The following is a 22,547-nucleotide window of genomic DNA, read 5'->3' as shown; positions in this document are numbered from 1 at the left end:
ATCTCTTACAGCAAGATGGATGTTGCAGTTGTGAAAGTCACTTTTGCATTTAAATAATTAATTTATACGAAATAAGTAGGAAATGTTCCAGATGTTGATAATCATTGGGAACAACATATGTATCTTTCCTGATCCGACCCATTTCCCCTTTGGATAGAGGGGCCCAGTGTACCCCCACCCCCCCCTCCATCCGACTCTTATCCTGTCCATTATACTGTACCTACTACTTACGTATTGCTATTTCTTTACATTAATGGTACCTGATTTAGGCAGGCCTTGTGCAATACTTTGTTACATGTATGTATGCTACAGTATGTATTCACAGTTGTTTTTATTATCAATGCTCTGTGTATCTAGGCCCACAGATGTACATGTGTGCAATATCTTGTTAAGTAATCTCGCAGTTCTTGTTCATTTCTAGATGTGCTGACATTGTTTGCGATTGAATTGTAGTTGCCCAGCATCATAATTTGTATCTGGCAAGTTGCCACTGGCCAATTTTACTATTGGGGCCAATATTTGTTTACTGTTTTTACAAATTGTGTATATATTTTTTGCCTGGCATTTGTGATGCAGTACAATATTGATTTTTTTTTTTTTTTTTTGTGGTGGTGAATCACCTTTATACAAACTGGTTGGAAATCTTGTATTATGGTCACAATATACAAGTTACAACTTGTCCATTATAACACTGTTTTAATATGCTGTCCTTTCAGTGAACTTACTGTAGTATTTAAGATACAGCTCTTCTGTGCCCACTTATGATGAATATGTGTGTTACTGTGTACTGTCTGTGAACCCATATAATGGCTGCAATGCCAATCGTTAAAAAATATGAAATTAATGGGTGGTTCTCTGTCTACACTCTTATATCTATCATGCTAGCACATCAACATTCACAAAGTGATATTGATGATTTCAAATGGTGCCGCCTTCCCAGGGTGGCCTGTTTGTACTATTTTAGTTTGGAAGCCAGCTATTTTTCAATATTTATCTGACAAATTTGTAACAACAACCTATTACAGGAGATAACATGATTTATATTCCATTAGTTATGTCTGTTTGCTATAGTTAGTAAACTGTTGCTATAGTTAGTAAACTGTTGCAGCAAGTCAATAAAATCTCATGTCATCAATAGATAAAGTACAAGTACATCATCCAATAACTGTTCACTTTGTAAACAACTAACTACAGTTAGTAAACACTACATAGAAAGACACATTGGATGCAGTTCAGTGTTTTGTATGTGGGTCCACCTTAGTGAGATCAAAAACCTTTTGTTATCTGAGAGGTCGACAGAGGTCTCACTCTGAAACCTAAGATGGTAACTGAAAAATGAAAACGCATGCAGGATGAATATTATGCTTGTTTTGTAGGTCACACTATTGCAAGAACTACTATCACTTGAAGTTATATTTGTATGTATTTTAGATCTTCCTGCAAGCAGGAACTCCCGAGTTAGTTATGGTTAGTGAAGCAAGTTAGCAATGGTCGGAAACTTCAAGCTGTTTAGCTTGTGTTAGAAGCACAATACTGTAACTCTAAATACTGTATCAAGAGTTGGATGGACTTCATACTTTTGCATATAGCTCCATATGTATCTATGGTGAGTTCGAGGACCCTATTGTTTTTCTGTGGGGTCAAAGGTCATACACGATAATTCTAAACGTAAAGGCTGGATGAAGTTCATTCTTGCATATGGCTCTAGTCGGTACAATAACCCTGCTTTCTCTGCAGGTCAAAGGTCATGTGAGGTTAACAGAATTCAATGTCTAAAGACCTTGCAAAACACTGTCACTCCAAAAGTGAATGATTAATGAATTTTTAATTTGTATTAACAATAATCCAGCATTGTCGCTTGCTTGATAATCCATGTTTTCAACCAATAATCCATGTTTTTCAACAATAAACCTGGATCATTGGTTAAAAGTCTTGCATAATCAGTAAAAAACCTGAGTTACCAGTTGAAAAACCTGAATTATCATTGAAAAACATGGATTGTTGTCAATGAACTTCTAGTATCCTCTGAAGGTCATGGTTTATCAGATGATAGATAAACCTGCATTATCAGCAAAAATCCTAGATCTATGACAGATATTTGAAAAAATCAAAGTTAAACTCGGCCAATCATCTAATCATCCAAGTTTTGACAATGATCCAAGATTTTCAACCAATATCTTTGACTGATAACCCAGGGTTATCAATTAAGAATCCAAGTTTATCGCCAATAAAATCTGGATACCTGAGCGAAAAAGCTGAATTATTCGGTCGGAAACTTGGATTATCAGTAGGTATTCCAGCTTTATGGGTCACTGAACCTGGTCTTTCGAACCAAATGCCTGGAATATCTAATTATTGGACATTTGGCTTGCCAATGGAGAACAGAGATTTTGATCTGTACAAGTAGTTTTGCATAAATTTGTTGTCGGTCTCGTTTTTGTATAGTTGTGCAGCAATCTTCAGCCCGCACAAATTTATCACTTTATAACTTTGCATCTAATCAGTAGAAAGCTGTCTACTTACTACTGGTTCATCTGGCCCTGTTATATATACACTGTAGAATATTGACAGTTCTCAACCTGGTATTGCTTGCCAGATTGTGTGTCAATGGTGACAGTATTTTCACCATTTTTACGAAGATATTTTCTAATTCGCTTGACTCCAGAGTTTCAGTAACCTTAGGAAACAGTTTCCGCTTTTATAAACTTGTTTCCTTTTATTTGTTCTCTTTACAGATATCTACAGTTTCACAAAGGTAGACGAGTTGCGTAAAGTAGTCAACAGGTTATCCAGCTGGAGGGCCCCCAGTCACTATTTGGAAGAGAAAAATTGTGAAGACGACAAAATTGGTTGCTATGCGTTCATATCTCAAGGAGGCTTTTGTATCCGAGCAAATACGATCGCTGCTTACTGTGAAGCCAACCGACAGGTAAATTAGTCTTAGACTAATATTAAGCTGCATACCCCCATTTCTTGATATTTGAAGCTTATAAATGCCTTATTTACTTTGCTCCTCGCTTACCTGTCTCCCCACAACCTTAGCACCTCATTCTACCGTGTCTAGTATGCCCTGGTAATCTTTTAACACTGTGCACCCTCAGCGACCGGCTCCTCCGGTCCTTGCCCTTCCTTCTCATTCTACCATCCAAAGTGTCTACACATGCGTTTTCGTAGTTGATAGTAAATCTTACAGAAATTGCCCGGATACATTGGATTTTTTACCTTATTTATAGTCATCAAATGAGTTGCTTCGTGTTTGTTATTTATCTCATATAAAGTAATGGTATAGCCCCTTGTTTTTTGTTCTTTTCATTTCCTGTTTTTGGCTTTGAACAGTTCTCCTTCTCCTTCGTCCATTCTTTTTTTCTTTACAATAAACAGAACGCTAGGGATTAAATATTCTTTCTAGTTGTAACTCCCAATTTTACAGAGTTTTATTTCTTTGAATTGAAAAAGAAATGAATTTTTTGCTAGCTAGACCCTGAGAATTTCACTTTCTGCTGGAGTCAAGGACAATCTTCTGAATCTGTAAGTCACACACTACTTAATGATTTATTCATTACGCTTCAGTCTACCCTCAGGATAAATTTCGTCAATTTTTTTGGGTCGAGTAACAAAATTTGTTAAACCAAAGCCTGCTTGAGTTACAAAGCATATAACAAGAATAAAGGTTGAGTGAAGATTTCTGTTACTGTACCAAACAGCTTACTGTAGCATGAGCTATTAACTCAGCTTTCTACAGATGGAATTTACAGGGTTCAGCAATAATTCAGGGTCACTTTGCTCACTTTGCTGCGAAGAATATCGCCAGCTCTCGCTACTCTTTTTCTTTGGAGAAAGGGAATGTTCTTGAGATCTCTCGGCAGCAATTGTGATTGTGTTAATAATTCAGCTGCACATTAACAATGTTCTCAAGTGGTAGCTGGCAATAAAGAAACTAAAGGAAGAACCTTGTGGGGGAGTATAACATGAGGAGCATGAAGCACCCTGTCAAAGCAAGAGTCTAATTGTGACATACCTGCAGAGTGGAAACCCAGTTTGGTTTCCTTCCGGGTAGATTCATGTCTTATGCCTGCTTTCCGTTCTCAATGAGTTTCGTTGACTAGGTCAATGACTATAATGCTTCAAACGAACACATAGGAGTAGGCTATGGGGGGCTGTGTCATTAAAAGACACATAGGAGGCAGCTATGAGGGGGCTGTGTCACTGAAGGTCAAGGTTAACAGTATTGGTAAGGCAACCTGGCGGTAATTGGAAACTTTCAATACCAGTATGCCTACGAAAACCGATACTAAACCTGTCATGTCAAAGTTTCGCAGAACTAGTACATAAGTCGTAAGTCCACACTTTTCATATAACTGAAGTGTGTGGTGATGTAATAATGATATTTCTATATTTAACATGTCTGTACATATAACTGATCACTTTGTATCATATCAGCAGTTATTGTATCGTTTCATTGTAGCTCATTGGAATGTTCATGTGTACACATGAAACAGAATGAATTTATATGGTATTCAGTGACTTGTTTAAAATTATTGTCTCCTTTGCTTTCAAAATTACAAACCTTAAAGAACAATCCACATGGAGGTTGACAGTAATCATCATACAACTAACTGTAGTGGAATATCTGTGAACTTCAATATAAGTTAGGGGGAAACATAAGATCATGTGTGTTAATGCCTCCCAAATGTGCTAGAAAACTACCATCTGTGAACTTCTATATTAGTTAGGGGGGAAACATACGATCATGTGTGTTAATGCCTCCCAAATGTGCTAGAAAACTACCATCTGTGAACTTCTATATTAGTTAGGGGGGAAACATACGATCATGTGTGTTAATGCCTCCCAAATGTGCTAGAAAACTACCATCTGTGAACTTCTATATTAGTTAGGGGGGAAACATACGATCATGTGTGTTAATGCCTCCCAAATGTGCTAGAAAACTACCATTTGTGAACTTTTATATTAGTTAGGGGGGAAACATACGATCATGTGTGTTAATGCCTCCAAAATGTGCTAGAAAGCTACCATTTGTGAACTTTTATATTAGTTAGGGGGGAAACATACGATCATGTGTGTTAATGCTCTCCAAATGTGCTAGTAAGCTACCATCTGTGAACTTCTATATCAGTTAGGGGGAAACATAAGACCATATGTGTATGTGTTAATGCCTCCAAAATGTGCTAGAAAGCTACCATCTGTGAACTTCTATATCAGTTAGGGGGAAACATAAGACCATATGTGTATGTGTTAATGCCTCCAAAATGTGCTAGTAAGCTACCATCTGTGAACTTCTATATCAGTTAGGGGGAAACATAAGACCATATGTGTATGTGTTAATGCCTCCAAAATGTGCTAGAAAGCTACCATCTGTGAACTATATTAGTTAGGGGGAAACATAAGATCAGATTTCTTGTTAATGCCTCCCAAAATGTGCTACAAAGCCAAATATTGCCATTGCCCTAGCTAATATTCCTTCAAGAATTGTACTGCCACAAGTTCGTCATGGTATATGATCCACAATGTGCCATAGTCTCTGCATATTGATTTCCTGAGTTACTGAGATTCAAGCAGCATCTCAAGCCTACAAACTGAGATCTCTCTTTACTATACACATGTTCGTGACAGTAATTATGTCATGTTTGAAAACCCACAGACCTCTGAAGCTAATCACTCCTCAAAATGTCGTCATCGTTTTTGTTAACTAGGAATTCCCAAACTAAACAACATCACCATATATCTCGGTATTAACTTAAGTGGACATTGTGTTTCAGTACAAACACTGCTTGAAAATAACATGACTATGATTGGCACCTCCTTATTAGCACAAACTAAATATACATTCTACTGGGAACTTTATTGTGCGTTCATTTACGAGTTGAATTGTGCACTAATCTTGAGTGTTCAAGCTAATTCTATTCCTCATCAGGGTGGGTCTGCAAATACAGGTGGATTGTTATGAATTACTTAACATTGTTACACCAATACATGGAAAAAATGCAAGTGCTGACAGTTTACACGTATCTATTTTTAGTCAGTTTAAAGTAAAATCCACTGTTTGTTCCAAATGACCAAGCAGTTTCCCTGCACTGTTTTTAAAATCATATGAAACAAGATGCATTGGTATTGTTCATTTTATCTGGGAGTGCTAACCTTTTTGGTGAGAAATGTTAGGATATAATACCTTTGTTTGGAAAATTTGTTGGTCCAATAAAAATTAATAATACAACAGATATAAAGTCTCACCTGACATTTCTACACTGCTGCACTTAATTTGCAAGATTTTGTGATTGGTACTTACCAACAAGTGCAGACAATACTGTATGTTCTTTGCTGGTTCTGTCATCATTTGCAAACCACCTATGATTATTGAAACTGACTCTAACTGTAATTCTGCTTTCTAAGTTGTGTTAATTTCCTAAGGTTATTATGAGGACACCTGTCCCAGAGACATTTCTTGAGACACGTTTTGTATTAACATTACTAATGTACAGGTATGCCCTCCATGGCTGAGCCATTTAACTTATGAGTTGTTCGGGAAAGCAGCAACCTTTGAAAACTGCTTCAGACAGGAAAAGGAAAAAGATACCAGCAATGAACAGTTCTAGGACCCCATCTCTCTGCATTTTGACAACTCATTTTGAGCCTCAGGGCATGCAACTGTATACAGAGGATGGTACATAAGAAAGGGAGGGGTGAGGTCTAGAGGCTGGTACATAACAATGGGAGGGGTGAGGTATAGAGGCTGGTACATAACAATGGGAGGGGTGAGGTCTAGAGGCTGGTACATAACAATGGGAGGGGTGAGGTCTAGAGGCTGGTACATAACAAAGGGAGGGGTGATGTCTGGGCTGGTACATAACAAAGGGAGGGGTGAGGTCTAGAGGCTGGTACATAACAATGGGAGGGGTGAGGTCTAGAGGCTGGTACATAACAATGGGAGGGGTGAGGTCTAGAGGCTGGTACATAACAATGGGAGGGGTGAGGTCTAGAGGCTGGTACATAACAAAGGAAGGGGTGAGGTCTGGGCTGGTACATAACAAAGGGAGGGGTGAGGTCTAGAGGTTGGGTACATAACAAAGGGAGGGGTGAGGTCTAGAGGCTGGTACATAACAATGGGAGGGGTGAGGTCTAGAGGCTGGTACATAACAAAGGAAGGGGTGAGGTCTACAGGTTGGGTACATAACAAAGGGAGGGGTGGGGTCTAGAGGCTGGTACATAACAATGGGAGGGGTGAGGTCTAGAGGCTGGTACATAACAAAGGAAGGGGTGAGGTCTACAGGTTGGGTACATAACAAAGGGAGGGGTGGGGTCTAGAGGCTGGTACATAACAATGGGAGGGGTGAGGTCTAGAGGCTGGTACATAAAGGAAGGGGTGAGGTCTACAGGCTGGTACATAACAAAGGGAGGGGTGAGGTCTAGAGGCTGGTACATAACAAAGTGAGGGGTGATGTCTGGGCTGGTACATAACAAAGGGAGGGGTGAGGTCTAGAGGCAGGTACATAGCAAAGGGAGGGGTGAGGTCTAGAGGCTGGTACATAAAGGAAGGGGTGAGGTCTACAGGCTGGCACATAACAAAGGGAGAGTGAGGTCTAGAGGCTGTTACATTACAAAGTGAGGGGTGAGGTCTACAGGCTGGTACATAACAAAGGGAGGGGTGAGGTCTAGAGAGTTTCTTCACATGGTATATCCATTCATGTGGTTGTTAGACCTGTATCTAAAGTTTCAGCCAACATTATTTTCTGCATTACATGTATCGCAGCTCAGCAGGTAGTATACTGTATCAATATATTGGCTGAATAGTATTAAAGATACAGGACAGGAGGTTGAATAAAGATATTTAGAAGGTTAAACTCCATGTCACATAGGATGAGATGACAAATTTGTTGCTAGAAGAGGTAACTACCAATAAGTACTGTACTATCCTATAGAGTTGGGATGAGGTAAGTGTGTCATCTATCGTCAAGATTATGGCGGGCCATCAGTCTCAAATCATGGGAGATCGACTTATACCGATTTAAATCGACATATACCAGTTTCCTTCGACATATACCAGTTTCCCTCGACTTATACCAGTTTCATTCTACATATCATCGATTTAAATCGACATATACCAGTTTACTTCGACATATCATCGATTTAAATCGACATATACCAGTTTCATTCTACATATCATCGATTTATTTTACTTATCATCAATTTAAATCGATGATAAGTAAAATAAATCGATGATATGTCGAAGTAAACTGGTATATGTCGATTTAAATCGATGATATGTAGAATGAAACTGGTATATGTCAATTTAAATCGACATATACCAGTTTCATTCTACATATCATCGATTTATTTTACATATCATCGATTTAAATCGATGATAAGTAAAATAAATCGATGATATGTCGAAGTAAACTGGTATATGTCGATTTAAATCGATGATATGTAGAATGAAACTGGTATATGTCAATTTAAATCGACATATCATCGATTTATTCTACATATCATCGATTTATTTTACTTATCATCGATTTAAATCGATGATATGTAAAATAAATCGATGATATGTCAATTTAAATCGACATCTACCAGTTTAAATCGATGATATGTCGAATTAAATCGGTAGAAGCCAATTTCCGTGGACTTATACCAGTTTTTAGCGTCTCAAATCGACATATACCTATTTAAATCGACATATCATCGATTTAGCTCATTAACATATTCCAAATCCCGATTTCGGTGATGATTGACATGTGGAGATACATCACGTGTACTCACCTGACAAGGCGGGCGAGTAATTTAATAGTTCCAAAATTACGAAGCTAGCAAGGGTGTTCATCATGGTTATATGTCAATGGTAATTATGAACAATTACTTGCAAAAAGATTTCGGTGTAACAATAAGGCTGAAATAACTGATATGTCAATGACGTGCAATTATCTCAATGCAAACTGGGCTTGTCTACTCGAACACATGGCGCTATAGTATAGGAATACACATGCAACTGAATAGGCCCACAGTACGTACACAGATGCAATTACCTACTCCAGTTACACCATAAACAAAGATGATATTGTTCTGCAGTGAGGCCTACTGTAAGGTTACGTTTTAATGTAGCTAAGTATATACCCATGGGGTTTAACAGTTACAGTATTCAAGCTCAAATCATGCATTCCACTGTGCTCGTGTTTATTTTCAATTATTCGCCCGCCTTGTCAGGTGACTACACGTGATGTATCTCCACATGTCAATCATCACCGAAATCGGGATTTGGAATATGTTAATGAGCTAAATCGATGATATGTCGATTTAAATAGGTATATGTCAATTTGAGTCGCTAGAAACTGGTATAAGTCCACGGAAATTGACTTCTACCGATTTAATTTCGACATATCATCGATTTAAACTGGTAGATGTCGATTTAAATGGACATATCATCGATTTATTTTACATATCATCGATTTAAATCGATGATAAGTAAAATAAATCGATGATATGTAGAATAAATCGATGATATGTCGATTTAAATCGACATATACCAGTTTCATTCTACATATCATCGATTTAAATCGACATATACCAGTTTACTTCGACATATCATCGATTTATTTTACTTATCATCGATTTAAATCGATGATAAGTAAAATAAATCGATGATATGTAGAATAAATCGATGATATGTCGATTTAAATCGACATATACCAGTTTCATTCTACATATCATCGATTTAAATCGACATATACCAGTTTACTTCGACATATCATCGATTTATTTTACTTATCATCGATTTAAATCGATGATAAGTGAAATAAATCGATGATATGTAGAATAAATCGATGATATGTCGATTTAAATCGACATATACCAGTTTCATTCTACATATCATCGATTTAAATCGACATATACCAGTTTCCTTCGATATATCATCGATTTAAATCGACATATACCAGTTTACTTCGACATATCATCGATTTATTTTACTTATCATCGATTTAAATCGATGATAAGTAAAATAAATCGATGATATGTAGAATAAATCGATGATATGTCGATTTAAATTGACATATACCAGTTTCATTCTACATATCATCGATTTAAATGGACATATACCAGTTTACTTCGACATATCATCGATTTATTTTACTTATCATCGATTTAAATCGATGATAAGTAAAATAAATCGATGATATGTAGAATGAAACTGGTATATGTCGATTTAAATCGATGATATGTAGAATGAAACTGGTATAAGTCGAAGGAAACTGGTATATGTCGAAGGAAACTGGTATATGTCGATTTAAATCGGTATAAGTCGATCTCCCATGATTTGAGACTGATGGCCCGCCATACAAGATATGATTCAACAACAGAGTGGAGTGAAGGGATTTGTCATCTTTTCAATAGTGGACTTAACCTTGTTCCAGGGTTCTGGAAAAGTTGCAACAGTCTGGTGAAGATTGAACACTCATCCATACAGTAGAAGGAGAATGGGTACAGGGATGTTTGAGATCACACTGAAGTAGATGTGGGCAGGTTTCATATTTTGAAAACTGCTTTCTTTCTTAATTTGAATGGATATTCACTGGACAGCTAACAATTGTTGGGCACAAATAAATCATTTTAATTGTCAAGTTCTTCTGAACAGATGCAGCAGATGCCCACACCTTGACTGTAAGATACTGTACAGTATGGATTTCTTTAAAGTGATAGGGTGTTTTCTAAAAAAATGTCATAGCAAGTAAACCTTCCTCAAAGTGTGCCATGAAAATGTTGGCATAACTGGCGTCCTAGTTTTTGTACCCATGTCAGTTCCATTATTTTGTAGTTGGAATATGTGTGTGTGTGTATCCAATTTGCCTTGGTCATTATTTTCCATTTCATTAAACAGACATCAGCTCAAAATTTCTCTTTGAAGATATTTATTTCTTTTGGAGTACACACAGATTTCCTTTAGAATATATATATATATATATATATATATATATATATATATATATATATATTTATAAATATTTATATATATAAATAAACATATATATGTGTGTATGTGGTCGTAATTCCACTGTAGGCGTTTGTTACCTGTATCGAACCTTACTAGTTCTGTTTTTGGTGACATACTTTGCCTTACTCTAGAGATCAAACATGATTCTAACTAACTCAAAGTCATTTGTGATTTCTAACATCTTGTATATATATACAAATATTTATATATGTATGTGTGTATTTTATGTTGAAGTTTATTTTTTATATGTTCCATTTTATTCTATATATACTACCTTACCATCTCCTCTGTGTTCTACTAGATTGCAGCACGTAACGACCTACGACCAGAGGTCAATATTCCCAGTAAATCACAGGTAAGTCATGTAAGTGTTGTATTGCTTCACCTTATAATGGCTGTGTGGAGGATTTTCTTTGCTATACTATTTTAATTTTACAAGACTATGAACAAATAAACACCTAAACTTCTATATATACACAACCATATCACTTTCCACCCATGCCGAGAGCAAATGACATTTACAGTATGCAGAAATCTTTGCTCATTGAGCATTTCATGCCCCAGACACCTATTGCCAGACACATATCTATTCACGTATCCATCGCAGCATCATCAGATTATTATTATTGTATATATAATCCTTATGTATTTACTGTATCATTTATATTTTTTCCATTTTTTTTTCCCTTTTCTTTTCTCCCAGGGAGTCTCCTACTTTGTTAAGTCTTTTTAAGACTTTATAGGAGACTTCCTTTCCAATTGCATACAATTGGCGATAAAACAAATAAATGAATTAACACCTATTATTAATTACATACAAACTTGAAAATGAAGAAAAGATTCAACCTTTTCTTCATTATTTGAATGAAGGTTAACATAAGCCAAATGTCATGTGAGGTCGAAAGTGAGGCACAATTTGTGTCTAATGTCGATTAATTCTTCTGACATGTTTGATATTGGGAATAATTAATATTCTGCATGTTCTCTCCTACCCCTCCCCTCCCCACCCCACCTCAGACATCCCCCATTGCCCACCCACCCTATGTTGCCAATGGTTATTCAGAAACTATCAAATCATAAAATGTCATGGCAGGGCTGCATGCTGAGATAATATACTTCCGGGAGGTGTGAAATCTTTAACTTTCCCTTTTTTGTGTGTCTTCAATACGAAAAGAAGTCAACTAATACAATGTCAGCGTTATATGCATCTGACAAGCACCATAAGATCCGCCCTTGACAGAAGTCTATCAGTTATCAATCACTAAATTAAAGGTCTTCTCCCCTTTTAACCCTCATTGATTCTCTCAACGTGCCTATATAAAGGTTTAAACAAGAGGAATATTTCTTAAACTAATTTCACTACTATTCTCCTAATTATTAGATTCATATATGGATTTAGATTCAGTTCATAATTTTAATTATCATAACTATATGGACTTATTCTTAGTCGTTTCATACATACGCTCATGTCGTCAGGTCGGTCATGACTCGATGGTCGGTCAAGGAAGTTCGGTCGGAGATAAAGTGTCCATCAAGAAGTCCATCATTGGTCAGCATTGCGTCATCAAGGATCGAGTGAAGATCACAAACTCTGTCGTGATGGATCATGTCACCATCCATGAAGGGTATGTAGCAGCACAGTCAATAAATCAATCTATTCACGGGTTACCCTGTTCTACTGTATGTTCTAGGAGATGATGGAAATCTGTAAGGTTCATCCAGATAGGATGCTAGTTTTATAGCCTTTGGTTTAGCCCCAAGGTATTTCTGTTCAACTTCCATTTTTTTAGTTTTTATGCATTTGATGAAATGTTGTTTCCTAAGATCTAGTGATTAGAACGTGCCCCGGAGAATCATATTTTTAGAGTTAGATATGAATTTTGAGGTATGGCCAAAGGATCGGTGTCCTAGTCTAAGAGGAGGCCACCCTAATTTCTGATTGTAGAGACAAGTATTAGGTCAATTTATGAATATTATTGCTCCAAGTATGATCACTTTTAAAAATTGATTTCCTGTTTGCTTCAAGAGTTGAATATAACTGGAGAAGGTTGCTTGGTTTTGTAGCGATTGCACCTTTGTTTTTTCTTAGTCATGTGATGTTTTTCCACACATCCCATCCTATGGAGGTTGTCTTTATTATTCAATAATTGTTTGCTTGTAATGTCCTTAATCTTCCTCACATCTCTGTTTAGCATCACTCTTAATTAAGAGGTTGCTATACTAGAGTTGGTCATACCTTCTTTGTTGTTTGGTCAGAAGGAAGAAATACAAAAGATAAAATGATTAAAATAATCTTACTTTTCACAAGAGTACATGATCCCATGGCAACATACAAGGGCAGTAGGAGAAGAAACCCTGTTGATCAAGTCGAGAGCACAATTTTAATGAGCTAGGCTTTCGCATTTTTGTTTATTATTTGGATATGTGAAAACTGATGATGTTATGAAAATGATGACAAGTGAAATATTAGGTTGTCTTATCGTATTTATATTGACGTACCAGAGACAAAAATGCAGGGGTTCACACATTGTATCGGTAACTTGTATCTTATTGTTTTTAACTTCAGTTTCATTAACCTCAAAAGATATTTAGGCAACTCAGGGGTGTCAAGAGCCAATATTGGCACGTCACCATATAAAATGCAGTGGGCGTGATTGAAGCTAGACTTCTCCTTACGGTTAAAGTGTAAAAATTTCATGAATATTTGGAAGTGATCAATGCAAACGTTATTCAGAGTACCTGTCGTGAATGCATCGACTGTATCAATAATATTGACTACAGCTGTCACTAAGATGTATGAAATTGATACAGATCAGATCAGCAAGGTCTCAAAGTAGCCAAACAAAGTTTGGAACCACCTACACACTGTGCAGCAGTAGTAGTACATGGCTTGAAATTATCCATCACTGTAGATTGCATGGTTTCGCAATTAATTGGGTTGCCGTAGAACAACGATTCACCTTGAGAGCTCATTTATCGGATCAAAACTGAGATAACCATTGGCAAATATGATCACTAATTCAATATATTACAAAGGCTAGACAAAAGTTAGCATCTAGTCATGTAACCCATGTCATGTAAATAATGTCACTGCGTTAGCCCAATAAGGTAGACTGTTAAACTTACCACAGTGTCAATACCGGCTCATACATATTCATATTGTATCATCCATTCAGGGGGGATGATAGGATATAACCTATGTTGTGTTTGGTGATGGTATAAAATCAAAAGACTTGACATGTTTGAGTCTCAAGATATGGTAAAAGTGAAGGTTTCTCAACATTTATGACTGAACATGCACCAGTGTCATTCATGTAAATGTCAATAACAATGTTTGGAGTTAGCAAATATGTTGTGCTGGCAGTAATGCAAACACAGTTCCAGGAATACTCACAGCAATCTTGCCATGACAGCATTGATGTGTATTACTTACTGTACCATATTATGGTGGACATGCTGATAGTCATAAAAAATGTTACTTCATGAGGTGTGAAGTATTGACTATGCAGCTCCATACTTAATCTATCTAAGAGTGAAATTCTGATTCCATGAGTCACAAAAATCTTAAGGATAGAGGGTCCTTTCCAGGGTTTCTTTTAGCGTCTATACTGGTCAGACCCCCCCCCCCCCGTGTCACTTACTGGCTGACCTATCACGACCTGAATCAGGTGGACCATCATTACATGAAAAGTCGTGGACAGTCGTGCATGTGCTGAAGACTACAATTGATCAAGATTTTGCCAGTTTGAGTCAGAGATGTAGCGTTTTGCCTTAACAATTGTATAAACCAATCATGGGAAAGTAAACTTAACATGTGACTCGTTTGTTAACAGAAAATATTAGTTGTGTGTACTGAATCAGTCGCTCTGACCATGGGTCAATTCACAGGTATCGAAAGTAGGTTACCAATGTCCAGTTGAGTCTGGTCAAGTTGGGGCAGTGTGTGGCCAGCTTAAGAGAGAGAGATATGAGGGATTATCTTACAGTAATTGTTTGTTTTTTTGTGTTTTTTTGTGACAGATGTATCATTCATGGCTCTGTTGTATGTGGTAATGCACACATTAATGAAGGTGTTGAAATTAAAGACTGTGTCGTTGGATATTCTCAGAGTCTGGCGGAAAAAAGTAAGTATCAAAGCCTCCTCCTGGTGTTAGGACCAGGTAACCTTAGCAACCTATGATAATAATTTTTTTTTAGGCAATGATTTAGTTGTATTGTAATACTAAAGAACTCACAAAATGATCATGTCTATTTGTATAAATGTCAGATGAGTCAATAAAAGAGATGGAAAAAAAAATATGATAATAAAATAAACAACCATTGATGACTACCCTGCACATAGTACTCTCAATTCTCCTCATCATGTTCCGTTCACTGTTACTCGATCGCTGACGATGACGAACATCACGCAGATATTGCGTGCACTGATCATGCTAGGTGACATGTTTCCCAGAAAATAGTATTAATTCTAAGCTGGGTGGGATGCAATTGGAAATGTTATCACATGTTTGCTACGTATGAGTCAAATCTCAACAAAAAGTGGTGATGTAACATTTCTACGTGGAGTAGGACAAGATAAACTGGCGGATGTAACACAATTGAATGAATGCAAGTGTTGGGTTTCACTTGATATAGGTTTGTTTAACATTTAAGCCTTTGTTTGAGGTGCAAAGGTTATGTAGCTTCCATATAGGAGGTCTACTTATCAAGATGGTATGAAAAGAAAGTTCTTTTTCTAATCCAAGTTGTTAGGATTTACAGATCTTCAAAAAAAACAATCTTTTGCGGCATTTATGATCAATTTTTCCATTAATTTTCCAATCTTCTCCATTTATTGCTATTGTTAATAACAATACAGTGCTTTTAACCCACTTCCACAACCTTTTCTATGACGTCATCTGTTGTTTGTTTTTTGTTTTTTTCCACCTCTAAGACTGAATTCAAATAAACTGATTTCTTGTCAAAACATTCACTGCTTGAAATATCAAAGTACCAGTAAGAGAGGCTAATAATGCGAGGGAGGCAATTAAACATTTCTCATTTCTTCATGCTTCTTGTTTGGCAGGAATTATTTCCCCCCCCCCCCCTCTGATATAATTCATTAGAAAAGTTACTGATTACAAATGCACTGTTTTATAACAGAATGTTTATGCAATCATACCATTGTCTATATTAGATTAGTGTAACCTTAGAATGTTCAAGTGTTTTGATTCAGGGTTTGTTTGCTCATATATAAAAAGTATTACCTTGAAGGTGTTTATGTTACAGCATACATTTTAATCATGCAGTCATTTTTTATCATGCTTTGTATTGACTTTTGGTGATTTGAAAGTCTCTTCACCACAGTGACAAACATGTGATTGTAAATTGGCTGGTTTTTGTTTGTTTTTTTGTAATGTATCTTTTAGCTTTTGATCTTTACACTCAGTATATTGTAGTCTTTCATGCAATTGAAAAGTTTAGAAATGAGGGATTATTTATTGCAACCTGCATATTATTACTTGTTTCGCATCAATTAGTATCCAAAGCATATACATAACTGATTACAGATTGTGAGAAAATGTTTTATACACGAAACATATATACATATACATATACACATATACAAAATGTAGGTGGACAATGTAATCATAGAGACACTGTACATATTCACTCTGTGTCCGCAATAACAACGTAGGTGGACAATGTAATCATAGAGACACTGTACAGTTTCACTCTGTGTCCCTATACACAACATAGGTGGACAATGTTATCATAGAGACACTGTACAGTTTCACTCTGTGTCCCTATACACAACATAGGTGGACAATGTTATCATAGAGACACTTTACAGATTCACTCTGTGTCCCTATACACAACATAGGTGGACAATGTTATCATAGAGACACTTTACAGATTCACTCTGTGTCCCTATACACACAACGTAGGTGGACAATGTAATCATAGAGATACTGTACAGATTCACTCTGTGTCCCTATACACACAACGTAGGTGGACGATGTAATCATAGAGATACTGTGCAGATTCACTGTGTGTCCCTATACACAATCTAGGTGGACAATGTAATCATAGATACACTATAGAGATTCACTGTGTCCCTATGCACTATGTAGGTAGACACTGTAATCATAGAGACTGTACAGATTCACTCTGTGTCCCTATACACACAACGTAGGTGGACAATGTAATCATAGAGACACTTTACAGATTCACTCTGTGTCCGCATAAGAAACATAATGTTACATGATTTGCTATACAGTGACACATTCTGTTTGATGTTCGGTTACACAGTGACACATTCTGTATCATTCTTCCACAGGTAAACTGAGCAATGAAGTTGTTGGTGATTCAGAAAGGATGATGGAAATTTGAAATCACTTGAACTCTTTCATGTGATTGAGAAGATTCTACAGAGCTAGGAGGAAGAAGAGGAGGAGAAGGAGGAGGAGGAGGAGGAGGGTCATGATCTGTTTGATGAAGCAGCATTGTCTGTGGCCTTTGATATTAATGATATTCAGTTATGGCAACCTGAAATAGAAATGTTCTTTTATGAATCTTTCAATAGCTCCTAGATATGATTATAGGACTGAGTGTCCATCTAGCTATGGCCTCCAAGTAGGACATACATCATCCTTAACTCATTCCTTTCTTCTCAACACTGAATTTGTTTCAATGGTTGATGGTTTTAGTTGAATCTCTCTACAGCGTACAATAGTCTCAGAAATTGAATGCTCTGGGATGATACAACATTTTCTGGCAGAAGTCTAAAAAATAGACTAGCAATGGTTAACCAAGAAATGATGCGAAGAACACATATTTCACCCAGAGATGAATTGTCTGGACTTTAGAGGCAGCCCAAAGAGAGCAATGTATTATTTAGTGATATTGAGAGCAAGGAAGGTTATAAATCACATTTTCTTTCTAAGAACTCTATTAAAGGTTACAAGTTGCTGTTTTGACATTTCTCTGTTCAATGCCTAAACCTAATTTAGAGGTGACAACAGTTCTAAGACTGCACTCATTGATCTGTACCAATTTATTGCACGGGTTTGATTAATGTGAGAGTAACAAAAGTGCAAAATGTTCTTGCAAACTCAAACCACATTGGTCAATATCTTGGGGAAAGGGGGATGGGGGGGGAGTGACAATGTATTTTGTCTAAAGCATACTATCTTGAATCATTCTGAAGTTATCAGTCAGTCAGGAGGTCTAGAATGTTGACTACCTTATATATACGTGTTTAGGGGTTATAGAGCTCTGACTAAATGAGTCACACCCCAATAGAGAAAATTTGAGTGTGTCAGAGACCAAACACTGGACACCTTAGCGAATCACAAAATATATTTGCAGCCATTGATGTTTTGTGTGTGTGTTTGTGTGGGCATTTGACCTGTGCTGTAAAACACGACATATCAAAAAGTGCAATTTGATTAAACTTCATATGGGGTATGTAGATTCAATTTGGGTAAGTACTAGATCCCTATTGAAAATTGAAGGCTATCAAAACATCATTTGAGGTCAACTTAGGTCAAAAGTCTAAACACCTCGTAAACACATGTTAACTCAAGAAGGACAGCCTGGTTAAACTCTCTACTCAGTTTGTAACTCACCCTTGATGAGAAAACAAAACTAGAGAAAGAAACTTATTGAAGTTGGTGGAGGTTACAGGTCATTTGAGGTCAACAGAGGTAAAAGTCTGAACACATTGTCAACACGGTAGTACTCCAAAATTAATGTTTGAATTAATTTCATACTGGGTATGTTCAATCGACTTAACCAGAGCGAGCGAGAACCCTATTTCTTTCTCTAGGGATCAAGGTCACTGGAGCTAAACATAGATCTTGCAAATACAATAACTCCAAGGTAATGTTTTGATGAACTTGGAGATCAGTATCAGCAAGTACTCAAATCCCACGGTTTTATTTGGAGTGCAAAGGTCTGTTAAAACGTAAAATATACTTTGTAAATATGATGAATTATAAGGTGAGACTTGAATAAACTTGGATATGGCCATTCACCTTAGTAAGTACGAGAAGTCATTACTGTATGTGGAGGTCAAAGGTCATTTGACATAAACAGGGTGTACAGTCTGGAAACCCATACGATAGTGCCAAAGGTAATGCTTTGGATGAACTTGATGCATGATATGTTTGTTGACATGCAGAGGATTAGCAGTAGGCAGTTCATTGAACCAGGGCCCCTAATGTCAAGGGCCCCCCCACCCCAAGGGTTTGGACCTGACATATTGGGCCAACCACTGGCGGATCCAGGGCCTTTGTTTGGGAGGGGCCAAAGTGGCATTAGAGTGATATGGGGGAGGGGTCAAAGGGGAGGGGTGCCCCCCCTCCCCTTTGGAAAATTTTCTATTGCTGAATGCCCTCAGATGCAATTTGGTGCGACAAAAGTGTACAATGGTGATGTTAATTTACTTCTAAAAAAAATGTTTCCCAGGTGTAATTTTCTAAAATATTTATAAAACAAAGTTTGGATCATCTTTCTCAAGAAATTTTATTTCTCATAGGTTATAAATTTCTTACAACCAGCCTGTAACTGCAAAATGGTGTTAAACTGTAAATCCTCATGCTCATACATTTACATAGCTCCCAACTCTTGAGAAGGCAAATGCTGGTCCATGCCACAAATCGCTGTCCTGGGGGAGGTGCATAAGGGGAGTGGGTGTCCCCCTACCCTTCTGAATTTTTTTGGAATCCTGGTGATGCCTACATGTAAAATGGTGGCACTTAGAAAGGCTTTTGTCACCCAAAATTTTCTGAGAAATATGCATTTTTTTGTGTGTAACATCAATAAATTGAATAGTAGGTGATAATTCATTCTTTCTCGTGGCATGAAAATGTTCGCTGCTCGCCCCAATGAAAAGAAATATAGGCTAATTTGAGGTTCAAATGATGCTATAAAGGAGGTTTTATACTCTATTATGCTAAATGCTAAAGAAATGATGGTTGCTAAGTCAAAATTTGATGCAATTTTTTTTATGTATACTTGACAATTACAATGCGGATTTTTTGGACGCTTATGCGGGTCAGCGGGTTTGGGTGTTAGAATGCGGGTCTAATTCCCGCGAATTGCGGGTCAGTTGGGAGCTCTGCATTTAATTTTAAACCAGAAAACGAAAAGGTTTAGACCAGTCTACCACTGCTATTCCTCTCGATTTTTTAAATTTCCAATCATATGATTTAGCGGATGTTCGGAAACACTTTTTGGCTCACCTTTGGGGGGGCCATGGCCCTCCTTGGCCCCCTTGGCCCCCCTTGGATCTGCCAGTGGGGCCAACACAATACAACTGGCAGTCATGTATTTGCATGAATAAAATGAGTACCAATATACCTATGCATTACTCTGTCTTATTTCACTAACAAGTTGTTTTTCTAGTAGACAGTAAGCATATAATGGTAAGCAAAGAACCAAATAAGTGGTAATTTTAGGTAAAATGAGCAAGAGTTTGCATGCAAGTGGCCATTTTTAGGCATGGAACAGATTTCTTTAAGGGAATAAAATGTGAGTTCTCACAGGCACTGGCTGTGAATACAACAATAATAATCTAATAACAATCAGGCAGTTATTTTAACGACGCTTAAAGGGTGTGAAGACTTGCGCAAAAAGAAACGTCTAATGCCGGTAATCTGACCTAGTTTCGAAGGAGGTGTAACAGAAGTGTTACACGCAACCGTCGATCCCAGAAAATACACACACAACTTGCTACCGTCGGTAATTAGACAATAGTGTACAGTCAGTACATACAGCTGAGGTCAATACCCACAGCACAGTGTACAAACGATACAGCGATGGACATCTCAGGTCCAGCTAAAGATAACAAGGTATCACGTTTCATTACTGTCTGCAAATTGTAGCGACGCGAACAAAACGTCACTTGCAAGCATCAGAAAGTTAACTTTTTCAGATGGCCGCACACGGTTTGGGGCGAGTCTTCAATTCCTTTAAGTGACCACGAACGTGGGAGAAGTCCGGCAGGGTTTATGGATTACAACTTACACGTCGGGGTGGCTTCCAAGTCAACATTTTAACTCAAATTTGGAATTTTTTTCAATTAAGAAGTCATTTCAGATGGGAAAACCATAGATTGCTCTTGGATGAAATACCCACCTTACTATGACCAGGCTAGGGATTGAACCCTGGAACCTCCCAACCCCCCCTCCCCCCCCCCCCGATTGCTAAGCCTCATTGCTTCAAATTCCACCGCCTTTATCCACTCAGCCACAGCAACGGTCAATACTGTAGCAGCTCTTTGATGATATTTGGCAACTTGTATGAAATATGGACTAAAGAGCTAAACACTTATTTTATCATGCAAAAACCAGTGGGAAACAATGATCCCAGAGTCGGCAAAATTCTTTCAAAACACAATTATCCCTGGTTGGATGTAGGTACTAGCGTTATATTGTCATTTTGTATTTGTTTTAGAAAGGGCAGTTTAGATGGGGTGGAGGACCCCAGGTTTCACTCTTGAACTGGGACCAATGATATTGTTGACATTGGGGTACAAACCTTGCTGTCAGCGATGGTCAACTAGCATAACATGGTAAGGAATCAGTATTAAAGCTATCTAGCTTGCTATCTGGTTGGTGTTTTCAATTATTCCTTTGAAACTGATAAATAAATTGACACAAAGCTTTGATAGTAGCATGTTTAAATGGGAGTATGTGTGGTGATAGGTATTCCAACAGACATGACTCCCATGCTAACATAGGATGTGGTAGTACTTATTAAAACATACTTGACTTCTAAATGAAAGATTCCACCCACGTATAGATGAATGATTCAACATTCATGATTTAAAACTTGGGAGACATGATGGCTTAAAAACTAAGATTTCTGTTTAGACAACCTACATAACATTGGTCATTGTTCCAGTTGTACCCCTCTATTCAGGCTAAGAAGTTTACAGGATAAACAACTCTGACATTTGAAGCACCATCTTTGAATGAAAAATGTTTTGAACTGCGCCAAGTATGTTCCAATTACTGGTGTCTAAACAATCCTTTCATATTTTACTGTACGATGACGTCATACTTGTAGAAATCATTGTCATCATGTCATAAACTTGACCTACTTTTTACGACTTGTTTGCATCATCTTTCCATGTCCATCAGTCTATAAGATCTAAATTCCATACAATGATCTGTGAGGACTATCGCTTTGATTATCCTGTGCATAGAGCGTTGTCTGTTTTATAATAGTGAGGTCGTGTAATTATTGAATAACCCTGAGACAAAACAAAACAACGGGCTTGGGCTATGTTAACCATTCTGAATAATGAATATTATTTACAATGTTATATTGTTGTTTATCTAGGCCTTCTTTGACACATAATAAAAACTAAAACTTTGATTGGGTAATGTTTGTTATGTATTCACAAGACTAAAAGACATGCAACCGTTTCTTCCATAAATTGACAGAAATATATAAGATGAAAAACGATTCTTATAAGCGGATCTAGGGAAGTACAATGACTGACTTGATTCAAAAAGTGAAAGAAAACTGGAGCTCAATGGTCTTCTATTTTATCTGT

At 37.2% G+C, this 22,547-nt stretch overlaps 1 protein-coding gene across 2 annotated transcripts in view; it reads left to right on the top strand.

Annotated features, from left to right (window-relative positions):
* The window catches only part of LOC139976892 (translation initiation factor eIF2B subunit gamma-like), a 109,529-nt gene extending 89,188 nt beyond the window's left edge, over positions 1 to 20,341 (top strand). For both annotated transcript variants that reach the window (XM_071985770.1, XM_071985779.1), the window contains exons 8-12: positions 2,736 to 2,929; positions 11,301 to 11,354; positions 12,476 to 12,624; positions 15,020 to 15,123; positions 17,319 to 20,341. In XM_071985770.1, coding sequence (XP_071841871.1) covers positions 2,736 to 2,929; positions 11,301 to 11,354; positions 12,476 to 12,624; positions 15,020 to 15,123; positions 17,319 to 17,371 — 554 coding nt within the window. In that variant the 3' untranslated portion in view covers positions 17,372 to 20,341. The remainder of the gene's footprint in view (positions 1 to 2,735; positions 2,930 to 11,300; positions 11,355 to 12,475; positions 12,625 to 15,019; positions 15,124 to 17,318) is intronic.
* The last annotated feature ends 2,206 nt before the right edge of the window (positions 20,342 to 22,547 follow it).

This window comes from Apostichopus japonicus, chromosome 2 (assembly GCF_037975245.1).
Source record: "Apostichopus japonicus isolate 1M-3 chromosome 2, ASM3797524v1, whole genome shotgun sequence".
In the NCBI taxonomy this organism is placed as follows: Eukaryota; Metazoa; Echinodermata; class Holothuroidea; order Aspidochirotida; family Stichopodidae; genus Apostichopus; species Apostichopus japonicus.
The sequence above is the reverse complement of the archived record's forward strand: the minus strand, read 5'-3'. Positions and strand labels throughout refer to the sequence as shown.